This window comes from Chelonoidis abingdonii, chromosome 7 (assembly GCF_003597395.2).
Source record: "Chelonoidis abingdonii isolate Lonesome George chromosome 7, CheloAbing_2.0, whole genome shotgun sequence".
Classification (NCBI taxonomy): Eukaryota; Metazoa; Chordata; order Testudines; family Testudinidae; genus Chelonoidis; species Chelonoidis abingdonii.
Genome location: NC_133775.1, coordinates 90,308,839 through 90,323,246, shown reverse-complemented (window position 1 = coordinate 90,323,246; position 14,408 = coordinate 90,308,839). Strand labels below are relative to the sequence as shown.

At 47.6% G+C, this 14,408-nt stretch overlaps 1 protein-coding gene across 1 annotated transcript in view; it reads right to left on the bottom strand.

Moving 5' to 3' along the window:
* STK10 (serine/threonine kinase 10) overlaps positions 1-14,408 on the bottom strand; it is an 87,970-nt gene that overhangs the window by 14,859 nt on the left and 58,703 nt on the right. The window contains exons 5-9 of the mRNA XM_032801514.2: positions 12,358-12,430; positions 11,276-11,470; positions 11,054-11,135; positions 8,578-8,712; positions 4,400-4,978 (exon numbers count right to left, since the gene is read on the bottom strand). Of these exons, the coding sequence (XP_032657405.1) occupies positions 4,400-4,978; positions 8,578-8,712; positions 11,054-11,135; positions 11,276-11,470; positions 12,358-12,430 (1,064 nt within the window). The remainder of the gene's footprint in view (positions 1-4,399; positions 4,979-8,577; positions 8,713-11,053; positions 11,136-11,275; positions 11,471-12,357; positions 12,431-14,408) is intronic.

Genomic DNA, 14,408 nt, shown 5'->3' with positions numbered 1-14,408 from the left:
CAAGACCTGGGTTTTAGTCTAGACTCTGCCACTGGCTTGCTGGATGACCTTGAGCAAGTCACTTTACCCTCTGTGCTTCAATTTCCCCACCTGTAAAATGGAAATAATGATACTGACCTACTGCATAAAACTCTGAGATCTACTGATGAAAAAAGTACTAAATATCATCATCATTCCATTCTACAGATGGAAAACTGAGACAGAAATTAAGGTCACATGTCCACTAATTTTAGGTGCCCATCGTGAGATTCTTGGGCCTGATTTTTCAGGGTACTTGGCATTATGTAGCTCTTTATAAGTTCAGAGCACTGCTCCCATTGACTTCATTTGCAGCTGAGTAATATGCTGGGCACTCCGAAAACAAGGAACACAGTTAGTGGCACCTGTGAAAAAAGTCTGGTTTAACTAACTTGCACAATATTACATAGGAACTGTGCAGTAGGGGCAGAATCCAATTCTGCAGATATTTACTGACAGCAGAGGAATGTTGAGACACAGGAATCTCAGGTTCCGTACTAGCTTCTGAAGGAGAGTGTACCCCCTAGGGGTCACAGACCTTTCTGTCCCTATTTCCTCCAGCTTGTGTCCTCATCCCAATCTCCCCTCCACAATCTCCAGGCTCCTTGTCCTAGTCTCCTTGCCCAGCCAGTCCCAGCCCCGCCCTCCTGGTCCCTAATCTCAGGGTACGGCTACACTTGCAGCTGTACAGCGCTGGGAGTTAAACCTGTCTTCGTACAGCTGAGTAGGGAAAGCGCTGCAGTCTGGCCACACTGATAGCTACCAGTGCACTGTCATGGCCACATTTGCAGCATCTGCAGCGGCATTGGGAGTGCTGCATTATAGGCAGCTATCCTAGCATTCAAGTGGCTGCAACGTGCTTTTCAAAAGGGCGGGGTGGGGTGGAGTGTGAAGGGAGCGTGGGGGAGGGAGAGAGTGGATTTTTGGAGCCAACACTGTCAGCATACTGCTTCTCCCCTCAAGCCCCCTCCATCCCCCTCTCTTCAAGCAAACACTAGCTGTGGGTGTTCCAAAGGGAGCCCCCCTGCCTCTGCTCATTCACAGCAAACAGTAGCTGTGTTTGTTTTTTTGATAAGCAGCTCAGGAGCCCAGAGTTCACAACAAAACAAAGAGGCATCACAACAAAACAAAGAGCAGGACCTTCACTTAAAAGGATTATGGGAAGCTTCTGGAGGTCAGTTATAGCGAACTAAGATTATTCCCTGTTTACACTGGCACCCCAGCGCTGCTGCAGCAGCAGTGCTATACTCTTTATTCCTCTCGGGGAGATGGAGTACAAGCAGCGCTGTAGCCACAGAGATACAGTGCTGTATGTGCCTTGCCAGTGTGGATGAGGAGTGAGTTACAGCACTATAAAGCCACCAACAGTGCTGTAACTCTCAACTGTAGCCAAGGCCTCATTATCAGAAACAACTGAACCATTTTTGTGGATGTTTCTAAAAAGATTCAACCCAAGGCAGACGTCCAGCGTGGAAAATTTCAGGCAAAATGTTTTTTGTTTGGCAAAGAGTTATAAGCAACTAAAACCAAGGTCTTATAATGGAAAGTGTTAGGAACCTTGACTTTAGGTGTCTTTACAGCTCAGACTAGAATAAGGGTATCCACACATAGTCAATTGCACAGGTTTAGTGATATTGGTTTAAATTCACACCCTAAATTATTTCAGTGCAACTTTCCACATACACAAGCCCTTGGTCCTGTATGATTCAGTGCAATCCACATGGGGCTCCATCTAGCAACATCTGTAAGTTTTGAGATTCCATCTGGAGGACGACGAGCAGGCAGTGAAGACCCCCCTATGTCCTTCACCTGCGCCTGGCATCTGGTCAGTACATGAAATAAACAGACAAGCACAGCCACTTCCCCTGAATATAAATCGGAGCCCCCCGGAAATCCCAAAGCATGCTAGAAACATCACCTGCAGAGCACAGGCTAACTGATCCCCTTACCACTGCCCCGCTGGGAGGAGGGGAATTCAACACACAGATCTCAATCCAGAAGGAGTGAAAATGAGAATGGGGGGCTCAGCACCTCTCAGAATCAAGGCACAGAGAGGAAGTTTGTGCCTGAGCTTCGCTTTCACATAAGAACTTTTAAAAGAGCCACTAAAAGCCACACTTGCAATTGGTTGCATACTAGGGCAAGAATGAAATGTTCTCCACAAGTTTGTATCAAAATGCCCTTGCCCAGGAAGATCTAGAAACCCATGGGGAATTCCGCCGTTACAAGCAATGGTCTAAGACAGTGCTTCTCAAGCTCTCTCATGTGGGGGAGCAGCAATTTTTATTTCCAGTGTGCCAGGGACTGGTGGCATATTATTATCCTATTCAATGCTCTTATGAGGAAACTCGTGCGGACTGGCAGCTGATGGCTCGGGGACCAGCACCGGTCCGGAGACCACCACTTTGAGAAGCACTGGTGTAGGAGATCCAATCAAAGGGCTGAGAACTAGGAACGCTGGAGCCCTAACTTTGGCTCAGACATGGATCCCCCTCTCTGGAGTTGGGCAAGTCAATTCACCTTGAGTATATGAGGGGTGGGATTTTACAGATGCGTACAATGATGCCTTCCCCCCACTTCATGGGAGTATGGCAAGAATTTATGTTCACACAGTGCTTTGAATGGGTCATAGGCTGCATCATGTATAGCTAGTGGGCTGGGGGAAAAGCAGCACATGATTTCAGATTACATTCATTTATGAAAGTGGTGGCAGAATCCCAAATGCGAGATATGAAAGATAGAAATCAACCTACTGTCCCCGTGGACCTTTCCGACAGTGTTACTGCTCCCCAGTGAGTACAGTACGGGATCCAAAGCTCTCCACTAGAGCTAGAATGTCCTCAAGTTTACTCGGAGGGTGCTATCAGTACAGCTAGAGTCACATCTAGCTAAAACGCAACAGCATCGTTATTCACTTATTGGTCCCTACAACCCTCCCTCCCCGTCAGGGAGAACGATTAACACATGTGATACGTTCTTGGCTGGCCTCTGGAAGTGGATCATTTATCACAGGGAGACTGAAGAATCGGGATGAGACTTCTAACATAAGAGCCCCCACTAGCAGAACTGTGGACTCCAGGGGGAAGTGCCAATTATTCCTCTCCCAGCAGGAGAGCAGAGCTGGAGGAGGAATTTTGTTAGGAACGCTATTTGGGCATGTTTCTACACCTGGAAACCATCACTTGCACAGACAACTGGACAAAGATCTTGTGCAATACACGTATCTGTGGCTCTCTGAGTCACACTGTACCTCACTTCTCCTTCCAGGACTCCGCAAATAGTCACTTCATTTATTTTGCCTCCTCAATCAAAGCAATACTGACCCCTCACACTGAGCACTGCAATCGTCCTCACTGGTCTGCCTTAAAAGCCCAAACTGCTTGAAGATCTGAGTGCAAAGAACCATTTAATCTCTGATACAAGCTAGGCCAGATGCATGGCACATTTGAGAAATCACAAGTGATCTCCACCCAAAGCTTACACCAAATTAAGGTGTCTTTTTATCAGTGTTTAGGGGAGAGAAATAGGCTAATCAGCACTGTACAAAGGTGCAATTTAGTTATTTTGTTTTTTAGGCTGGGACTTGTTCACAGACTCAGTTAAGTCCCTGCAAGGGAGAGGCTGGAGCAGTTATGTCAGCTTCAGGTTTCCTGCTGATTTACCAAAGACTATAATTAGTTGCAGAATGTAAAACCTTAATTAGATTTCACTGGCTTGGAATCTGCAAGTGTCAAGGAAAAGAGCATGTAACATACAGTAGCAACACTGAGAAAGTACATGCTTAAAGGAAGTAGCAGTTAGGCTAATTCCCCATACTACAGATTAATAATCATTACACACCACACAACCTCTGCTTCCAGGTAGGTTATCTGCCCTTAAACAAAGCTACTCCTCAGCCTATGGGGTTGGACCCATTTCAAACTATTGCTGAAAGCTTTGGATGGACACTGGAATTATTTTGTGGCTTGGTTTATTACAGTGTTGCCTGCCTGGAAACTGAAACCTGGGCGCTTTGATGAGTTTATATGATTGCCTCTGCTGGAATGATAATTTGCTGATCCTTTCTGCAGTATTCAGCAATTAAACACAAAGCAAAACAAATCACTGCACTGTTAATCTTTATCTACCCCACCCATCACCAGGGTATCTGGATCCCTCATTAACATCATACACTAGGGACAACTCACTTTTTCTTCCCTGGCGAAAGACCACCACCCCCCTGAGGGGGGGGAAAAAACCCCAAAGTTTGCCAGGTGCATCAGGAAAGATGGCTGTCTGGAAAGAGTCAGGGACATCTAACAGGATCTCAATACCGAGGTCTGAATACTGAGTTCCAGATTAAAATTAACTTTTAATCTTTGATTAATGCCCCCTACCTTACCTTCAGGGACAGCGACCCACTCTCCCTGTTAAGGGACAGATCAGCAGACAGAGAGGTGGTGAGGTCCATGCTTTCCGAAGCAGAAGTGCTGCCAGAATCCGAATCCCTCTTGGACCTACTGCTGGCAAACTGAATAGGAGAATCCAAATTCCCATTGGCAAGCTTTTCCCCAGCCGCATTTTCCAGGTGGCTGCTCTCCGGCCAGTTCCCAATGCTCTTACGCTCTTTGTTCACTGGCTCCAGGTGCTTGCTTTGGCGGCTTCTCTCCTCCATTGGATTAACCTTGTCATCCAACAGTCCTGACTGGGGGTTGGTGACTGGCTTTTCCTGGATGCTGAGGGGTGTTCTGCTATACTCCGTCCCGGACGACTCGGAGCTGCTGGTGGTTTTCATGGAGTTCTCGCTGCTGATCCCTTCATCTGAGAGTCTGTTTCTCTGCCTGTCTACAGTCTTCTTGGCCGCCTCCACAGACAATTTGGGTCCATTCATCTCCGGTGGGGGGGGGGATTCTGGAGGTTTCTCTCCCTCAAAACTCAGCTGACTCACCTCAGAGGGGCCTCGCTTGTGAGTCCCAGAGGGCTGAAAGGACAGGGAAGAGAGATGTGACAGAGCTGAGGCGCACACAGCATTAGAGTGAAACTCAGATCACACAAGCGAGGAGACCCAATGGAGCACCTGAGCAACACAAGACTGGGTGCTGCTTAATGAAAGATGCATGTCTACCACTCTCACTAATGCACTGAACTGGTATTCCTCCTTCCACCTCTTTATATTAACTTACCTTCACAAGAGAAAGAAGTCCACGTGCTTTAGGACTCAGCTAGCCATTAGCTGCATGGGGCTTAGGAAGAAAGGTCTCCCCGGGGTCATTATGTTGCATTATTGTTCCCCATGGGAGGTTTAAAACACTTTACCCTTGAAGCATGTGGTACTGGCCACCATCAAAGTCTGATAAGACTAGACAGACCACTGGCCTTATGCAATATGTTCATTCCTCTCTTAAACTCTCCTCCCCAGAGCCAGGTTTCTGGGGCTGTGCCTGGGCTCTGAGATGCCGCAAGGGTCACACATCAGATCAGTGGCATGCACAGGTTTGGTTTGCACCATCAGACTCTAGTTAGCCGGGATGAAGGTCAGAAGTTTAGGAAAATTGCCGCCCTCAGTTCTAACGAAGTGTTGTGTTGAATGGTGGCACCATGTGGTCCAGCAAACAGAGTCCATGGGAAGAGCCTGCATTCTGGGGAGGAGTGAGTGTTTGAGTCCCGATGTCAATGCTGTACACCTAGGCTCAGCAGGCAAAGAGCACCTGGACTATTTGGATCTGGAGCTGCAGGTCCTAGCCACATGCGCTGACATCAGCATTTCCCAGAGGTCTGTCACAGTGTAACATGGAAGGACAATACTCCTTACGGCCCACGAATAACCAACACCATAGGAGACCCAGAGGAGCTGTATTGCTCCACTAGAGCTGGTTTCTGTGTTATCAATCCTTGCACGGGGAAGGAGGGAGTTGCTGGGTGATCCCTTTGGGAGACAGCTAACAGCAAGGCTCAGGGAAGAGTTACCCCATTGTCCCTTCATTCTGCCAGCTCCTTTTAGGCTACACCCACACCGCACACCACTGGCAGCAGCGAGTAGGGTATACGTAGCTACATGCCGCAGTGAAAAGTAGGTTGTGTCCATACCATGATGTGTAGCTATACGGGACAGTGAAAGGCTGCCTGAGCCTTTCTCCACTACCAGAGCCTCTCTTGCAGCAATGGGAAGGCAGTGGGGCAAGACAATGCTACAAGTAGCAGTGTAAATGGGGGAAACGCTACTTGGATGTGCAGAGAGACAGGTAGGATACATAGCATGAAGCTCTGGAGTGTCTTTAGATGCCTAAGTAGTGCCTCAGCATCTAGACTGCTATTTGTACCCGTGCTAGGGCTGTGTGCAGCGTATATGCTCCACATGCTGCCATAAGGAATGTGCAGTGCAGATGCATCTTTAGACACTAAGTGCTGTAGCCAAGTGGTTTTTGCTCCAGGAGCTTTCCTGGGAGAAGCTGTGATTGTGCAGGAGAAATGGACCCAGGGCCAGTGTGTTTAGCTGGGTTTTGCTCGAGCTCGTACGGCTGTGAAATTCTAGCAGGGCAGTTTAGGTTCTTTCCCAAGATACCGTGCTCAGCCCAGACTGCTGCTGCTCTCTTCTCTTGGCTAACACTGAGTTTTAATAGTTCCTCTTTTGGAGCTGGGTCCAATTTCAACAGTGATCCTGCAGTGGGAGTTTAAGTCCCTCTTGGATCAGAAAAATCCTGACATCCTGCTGGCATCTCTCCCACAATGCTTCTGGGATGGCCACATTCTGACCTGTTCTGTGCTCCTCGTTGTGACCCATTTCAAGGAACCCCCTAGCAGCACATCATGAACTGGAACCCAGTGCTGCCAGAACCATGTTAACACAGTCAGCAGTGGCCTGATCCCAGAACAATCAGCTGTTGCTTCAGCTACCACTGACAACAGCACTGCATAACTGGACGGGGGGTCAGCAGAGGGGGACGCCTTCCCTGCCCTTGGAGCCAGCGACCCAGTCTGCACTAGTGCTGCTGTCCTGCTGAAAGCCCGGCATTACCAGAAGCAGCAACAATTGTGGGTTCCTCCTCCCAATTGAAAACTTGGCGTTCCTCCAGCTGCATTATTTTCCAGTACCCTGGGCAGGCATGGAACTGCGGTCCCCACCCCTGACTTTCTGTCCATCTGAATGGACTTAATAAAGGCAGCAGCTCTGGGACTGAGGCAGAGATGGTTAAAAAAAAGAGGCTATTATGTTCTCTATTCTAATTAGAGATCTCTATCTAGATCTTAAATCTTTACTATGTGTTTTATTTATGTTGGGGAAAAAAGACAGTCACTGATTGCAAGCACTTAAATCTATTAGGGCCCTAATTCCACCCTTAGACAAACCTGCACAACTCTCACTGACTTCAGGAGGAATTGATCTGCAAGGACAGAATTTGGTTCAAAACAACATAGCTCACAAAGATTAGAGTTTACAAAATACAGTGATCAAATCTCTCACACTGAGCCTTTGATTCATCTGCAAACCTCAGTCCATGCTTACAAAATTTGAAGTACATGAGGTAAGGTATTTGTGATAGTATATCTGTATGGAATGGCAAAATCTGGCCCTGTGTGATACAATATTGTGTGACAGCGGATGGAGTTTGAAACCAAGTTCACAATTTCTTTGACAAAGGATTTCTGATGATAATCTGATGAGGTTCAACAAGGACAAGTGCAGAGTCCTGTACTTAGGACAGAAGAATCCCATGCACTGCTACAAACTAGGCACCGAATGGCTAGGCAGCAGTTCTGCAGAAAAGGACGTAGGGGTTATAGTGGACGAGAAGATGGATATGAGTCAATAGTGTGCCCTTGTTGCCAAGAAGGCTAATGGCATTTTGGGCTGTATAAGTAGGGGCATTGCCAGCAGATTGAGGGACATGATCATTCACCTCTATTTGGCATTGGTGAGGCCTCATCTGGAGTACTGTGTCCAATTTTGGGCCCCACACTACAAGAAGGATGTGGAAAAACTGGAAAGAGTTCAGCAGAGGGCAATAAAAATTATTAGGGGGCTGGAGCACATGACTTATGAGGAGAGGCTGAGCGAACTGGGCTTGTTTAGTCTGCAGAAGAAAAGAATGGGGGGCAGGGGGATTTGATAGCTGCTTTCAACTACATGAAAGAGGGTTCCAAAGAGGATGGATCTAGACTGTTCTCAGTGGTACCTGATTACAGAACAAGGAGTAATGGTCTCAAGTTGCAGTGGGGGAGGTTTAGGTTGGATATTAGGAAAAACTTTTTCACTAAAAGGGTGGTGAAGTACTGGAATGGGTTACCTAGGGAGGTGGTGGAATCTCCTTCCTTAGAGGTTTTTAAACTCAGGCTTGTCAAAGCCCTGGCTGGGATGATTTAGTTGGGGATTGGTCCTGCCTTGAGCAGGAGGTTGGACTAGATGACCTCCTGAGGTCTCTTCCAACCCTGATATTCTACGATTCCTTTCAGTCCCAACAGTTTCCTGCAGCAACTTTGTCCTGCAGCTCTCCCAGCCTGCACCTTTACAGCCACTTTACAGGAACTTTCCACCCTCTAAGAAATAGGAGAGGCTGAGTGGAGGGAGAGAACAAGACTTACAGACAGAGGTTCCGATGATTCATCCTCTTCTCCTTCCTCCCGATTGTCTTCAATTTCCTCCATCACTTCGGCCTTCGCCTCCGCCACCAGCTCGCGCAGAGCTCGGTTGCTGGTGACCTTGTTAACGAAGGAATGCTGCAAACCCAATCACACACGTGTTAGAAGGATTCCCACATCTGAACAGGCCATGTCAGAGCACACTGGGGAAAACAGACTCAGTTTATTTTCCATTTCTAGTCAGTTTCTAAGGCCCTTGCCAGTTAGCTAGCACTACTAGCTTTCCTAGGTTGAAATAAGCCCAATCCACCTAGTTGGTACCGTGGATTCAAATGTCCCGCCGGAGATCAGAAAGCCTGGCAGTTAAAGACAGTTTCAGCCATTAGCTGTGCCTATTTGTGGATATAAATCCAGAGCTTTACATTGTTCTGAACTCAGTTTTGTGTGATACGAGGTATGAGGGGCTGCATGTGGATACAAATGTCCTAAACACTACGCAGCCTTGGAAAATACAGTGTTAACATTTACCAAACAGAGCAACAGTGGCATTTAAACAAAAGACACTTGCTGCAGTAGAGATATGGTACGATGCCCTCTCCTTGACACCGAATGACTCAGGAGTGTCTCCGTGATGCATGCATGGTGCGGGTCTCATCTGAAGGAGAGTGGCATCTTTAAGAACCATATGTGTAAACAGAGTGGAGAGATGTGTAATAGAAATTGCAGTCAAAACCCTAGGCACACACAGAGCATGCATTTGTGCTAAGCTTCATCAAGAGGCCAAGGAGTGTATTGTATACTTCCTGTTATTGACTAAAGTAAACACACCCCCAGTCGAACTTTTCTGGGTGGCAAACCACAGGCTAGCACACTCTCTCATTCACTCAGGGTTATTAGGCCAGAACTATCAATTTTCCAGATCAGAAGCTAATTTAAAGAGGCACATTACATACCAAATGAAATGGTCATCAGTCAAACGAAACCACATGACTGACCACTGTGGAGAGCGTCAAGGATGAAGACAACACGCCAGCACCACATACAAGTTATTCAGATAGGCAGTAAAAAGCATTTAACATTTTTGAAGGGTGAAGATGTGAATTTAACTTCGAACAGCATCTGCCACCTTGGCATGTCTGGGAAATCAGAGCCCATTCCTGCTCCCACTGGAGTCAATCGCAGTTTTGTCATTGGCTTCAATGGGAACAGCTTTCGAATGCTGTAGTGCCCAAAACATAGCAGGCACTTTCCAAACAGAGGATGAGATTGTGTATTCTGGGGCAGGGACAATCTAAAAGAGAGATGGGGAGGAGATGGCAACAGGCCTACACTTTGGTCGTTGGACTTCATATGGATATTCCGTACAAAAGGCCAATGCTTCTGAGTGAAGCAGCTAGACATCAGGAAGTGACAGATTAAGATGGCCTGTGCAACCTTAACACTGACCCTTCTGCATATACACCATGGAAATCTACTCTACAATCAAATGCCATTCCCTCCTCAGGATCCTACGGCCATCCTGGGCTAGAGTGTGAACTCTCCAGTTGCTGATGAGCCCCAGGCTCTGCCATTGGTGTTTAAACATTCAGATTATTTTCCATTTCCAGTTTATGACAGAAGCTTCTCCCGGGACAATCTTCCCAATTAGGTCAGCTGGCAACTGCAATATCTTGCCCCCACCAGACATTCAGGTGACCAGACAGGATAGTGTTGTAGGAAGCTAGCTCTAAAGGCACTGCATGAGTCAGTCAGTAATGGGTGCTAAATACCTTTCAATCTCTATCCGAAATACTATCTACATCTCTCCCACTCCTTGCTGATCTTGGCTAAGAAGGACCCCAAGCGTTACTCCTAAATTACTGTCTGTTCAGGGCCGGCTCCAGGTGGCATGCCGCGGGGGGCGCTCTGTCGGTTGCCTGGAGGGCGGCAGGCGGCTCTGGTGGACCTCCCGCAGGCGTGCCTTCGGAGGATCCGCTGGTCCCACGGCTCTGGTGCAGTATCCGCTGGCTCGCCTGTGGATGCTGCACCGGAGCCATGGACCAGCGGACCCTCCGCAGGGATGCCTGCGGGAGGTCCACCGGAGCCGCGGGATGGGCGAGCGGCAGAGTGCCCCAAGTGGCATGCTGCCGTGCTTGGGGCAGCGAAATGGCTAGAGCCGGCTCTGGTCTGTTGCACAAGTGCACAGGGCATTCTGGTCATACCAGAGAGTCTGTCCAGGCACAGCCTTTCAACAAGCAGACACCACAAAGCTCATAGCTCAGTCTGCCTGTAAGAGGGTGTTACCAGCACAGCAAGAGACCCTGGAGAAGTACAAGTGGACTATAAAACTAGAGAAGAGCAGTAAGTTTTGCTTAAGACAAGGCTTGGGATGTACATAGGTTACTTAGACACGTGGAGTGCTTAGCAGACTTCAAGACAAGCTAAACATGCAACAAAGGTGAGTCCGAAAGGGTCAGCTCCCTTGAGGATATCTGCCTACCTCCAGTAGCTGTGCTGCACTTGGCCGAGTCTCAGGGTTCTTATCAAGTGCTGTCTTCAGGAAGTCTTTGAACTCTGGGGACCTTAAAACACATAATGATTGGCAAGGAACTCCCTGGATGGAGTCTGCATGCAGCGCAAACAGCTGAGCCCAGCATCACTGGGAAGCCACAGCAAAGAGCTTCCGTGCTCTCAGACGTGCGGTAGTCATTTGTCTTCTTACCATTTAGAAGGGCAGTTGAGTGTGGGAGGGTCAGACTTGGCAATCTTCAGCAGGACTCGCATGGGGTTGAGTTCATGGTGAGGGGGCTCTATCTGGGCCATTTCTATCAGCGTTATACCCAGGGACCAGATGTCAGCCTTGTAGTCATAGGGAGTGTCCTTCATGGTTTCACACATTACCACCTCAGGGGCCATCCTGCGAGGGAGAGCACAACGGGGAGTGGGGACTGTTTGAGGCATCACTGCTACCAACACAAGCATGTTTCCAAGAGTAGCCTGACTGCACACAAGCCCCAGGAGTCAGTATTTAAACTCTCTCATTGATCTGCAGCACTGCACCTTCACCTGAAATAGGACTTCACAGCTAGCCAAGGGGGAACAGCAGCTTTCCCATGGTTTGACAAGACCCATATTTCCCCTCCTTCTCCCCCATTCCCAGATCAGCTGAGACAGACTAGGCAGTCTGAAAACCTCCAGGGCAGTGACATCTGGCATGGATGCTGCTTCAGACAATAAATTAATGCTGATTGATCCCATTCCTTCAGCACAAGGGTGATTTAGAGATTAAATTCCTGGAGTAAGTTGTGGCTCCCATGCACTTGGAACTGCTTCAAAGAACATTCCACCATATGTGGTGGGGGAGGAGGAAGGAGAGAGAGCACATGTCCCAGATTCCACCCACTTCCAAGTTGTAGGAATTGCACAGGGTTGGAGAGAGGGGTGCCATTCCAACAGAAGAGTATTCTGAAGAGCATTCCTGTTAGTCTCCAGCTGCCCCAACACACTCCTTGCTGCCCCTTTACGATATACACAGTTGGGAAGACTCTTGAGAGCAGAGAGGATACAGAACAGGTATTTTAGTTTTTTTTTCTTAAGATTTCTGAACATATGCTAAAATCCTCCAATCCATACCTGATAATGCAACCTTGTTAAGTGGACCCTACATTCATCACATCCTCATCCCTAGCAAGACAATGTTATACTCTAGATTTCCAGTCTGACCTCCAAAAGGTGCTGAAAATGCACCGCTCCCACTGAATTCTCCTTTCAACATAAGGCTGCTGAACAAGCCAGTTTACTCACCAGTAAGGGGTCCCGATGAAGGAATCTCGTCTCTGCAAAGTTTTAATGTTTTTGGCAGACACTCCAAAGTCAGCTGCAAAGAGATTAATCACATTAGATGCTCTAAAAGAACCAAAACGCCTTTCAGAATTGTAAAGCAAAGGCAAGAATGCTGTGCAGTATGAATATGCATCCTCTCTAGACTAAAGATTGTGAAGTAAATGTACCTCTGAGTGCATGAGTTCCTTCCATCCGTGAGACCCTAAGAACATTTCTCCAGGTTAATGGACCTCTTTGCAAGACATGAAAGAGCAGATACTCCATGCAAGCCCATTTGCTAAGTCTCTTAGAAGCACAATTTGTTAATAAGAACTCTTACTTTTGAGACATAAATAAGGCACAGAGTCAAAATTATCTCCTTTCCCTTCCCCACAACCCAACAAATGGTAATTATCGAGTGACATTAGCCATCTCCCTCCTGGTTAATAGGAAGCATTCTGTGCCTGCTACAGAAGAGACACTTCAGACAGCACTAACCAACTCAATAAGACTCCCCAAGCAACCTCATGCCCTGGATGTCCCTAAGCTTCTAACTGCCAGAAGCTGGGAGTGGATAACGGGGATGGACCACTCAATAAATTGCCCTGTTCTGTTCATTCCCTCTGAAGCATCTGGGATTGGCTACTGCTGGAAGACAAGATACTGGGGTAGATGGACCATTGATCTGACCCAGTATGGCCATTCTCATGACTCTAAGAGATCACCAGTTTTGCTCTCATTCCAGCCCAGCTCCATCTCTGTGCTTCTTAGTCTCTTTGGAAGATTCCTTCCCCCATCCCATCATATATCCTTTAAGGAGCTGACTTAGAAGGGTCAAGTGATTCTGGGTTGCTGATGTGAATGTGGCCCAAGGCCACAGGAAGATTTAAATGGTTGCCTGTTCACTGGTTCACATGTAATTAACTGGAACAGATCTCAGTCCTGTTCCCAGACACATCATAAAAGCCAGCCATCACTAGCAGCCTCTAGAGAGAGGCCTTGTACAATACGGGCTGGGCTGCAGAGAATGAATTGCCCCTCATCCCTAAGGAGTAGAGGAAGGTCAATTCAACTCAGGCTCACAGCATGTTGGCAGAGCAGCTCTTTAGGGAAGCCTGCCCTGCCTTGTGCCAAGCCTGCTCTGTGGATAGAGGAATTAGTCCAGTCTCTAGCCATACCAGTCTGGCACCTTACTCCAGTACTGAGATTCTCCTGGGGAAGGGAGACTGTAGAACACTCCCTGTTTTTGCTTTGCACATGTTTCACACCCAAAGTACAATTTCTGGGCATCCTGCAAGATGTGAAACAAAGCAAACAGTGATTAAAATAACGGCAGAACAAGTGACTGGACAGAAGAGAGATGCCCTACATGTAATACAACTCCATTCCTTTCGCTATTGTAACCATGATTGCAGAGCAGCAGAAAAATTCTGCAAGTGTTGGCATCACTTGTGATACATTTTTCAGTGGCGAATTCATAACGCATGATCCAAAGCCGCTGCCTGACCCTGAGTGACTGTTCAACAAGCCAGCGTGTTACAGTACCCCTGAAGACATTCAGGCGGAAGACCTGGTGAAGCAGTTTCCTGAAGGATGTGCAAGCCGGACCAACACTTCCTCCCCATAGGAAGTCCCCTTACACGAGAGCTGATGGGGAAAAGAGAGACATGCTTCCCTTCCTCATTTCCATCTCCCATTTGCTTAGCTGCCAAACCTGAGCTTCAGGTTAAAGAAAATCTATAGAGCAGTATGTTTCTGAAAGCTGCGTTGCAGACAGTAGGCAGCCAGTGCTGCTCAAGCAGCAACGACTTTATTCCTTCCAACTGTCTTCCTTCCATTCTAGCCTTCTGCCTCAGCAGCGTGCAGAAAATTTCCCAGCATCTTTACTTCCACTAGGTATTAAGTGAACTCCTCAGATTAAACACACTGGCTAGTTTCACAGCAGATTTTGCCTCCCAAGCATGTATCCTACTGAGGGTACGTCTACACTACAGGATTATTCCGATTTTACGTAAACTGGTTTTGTAAAACAG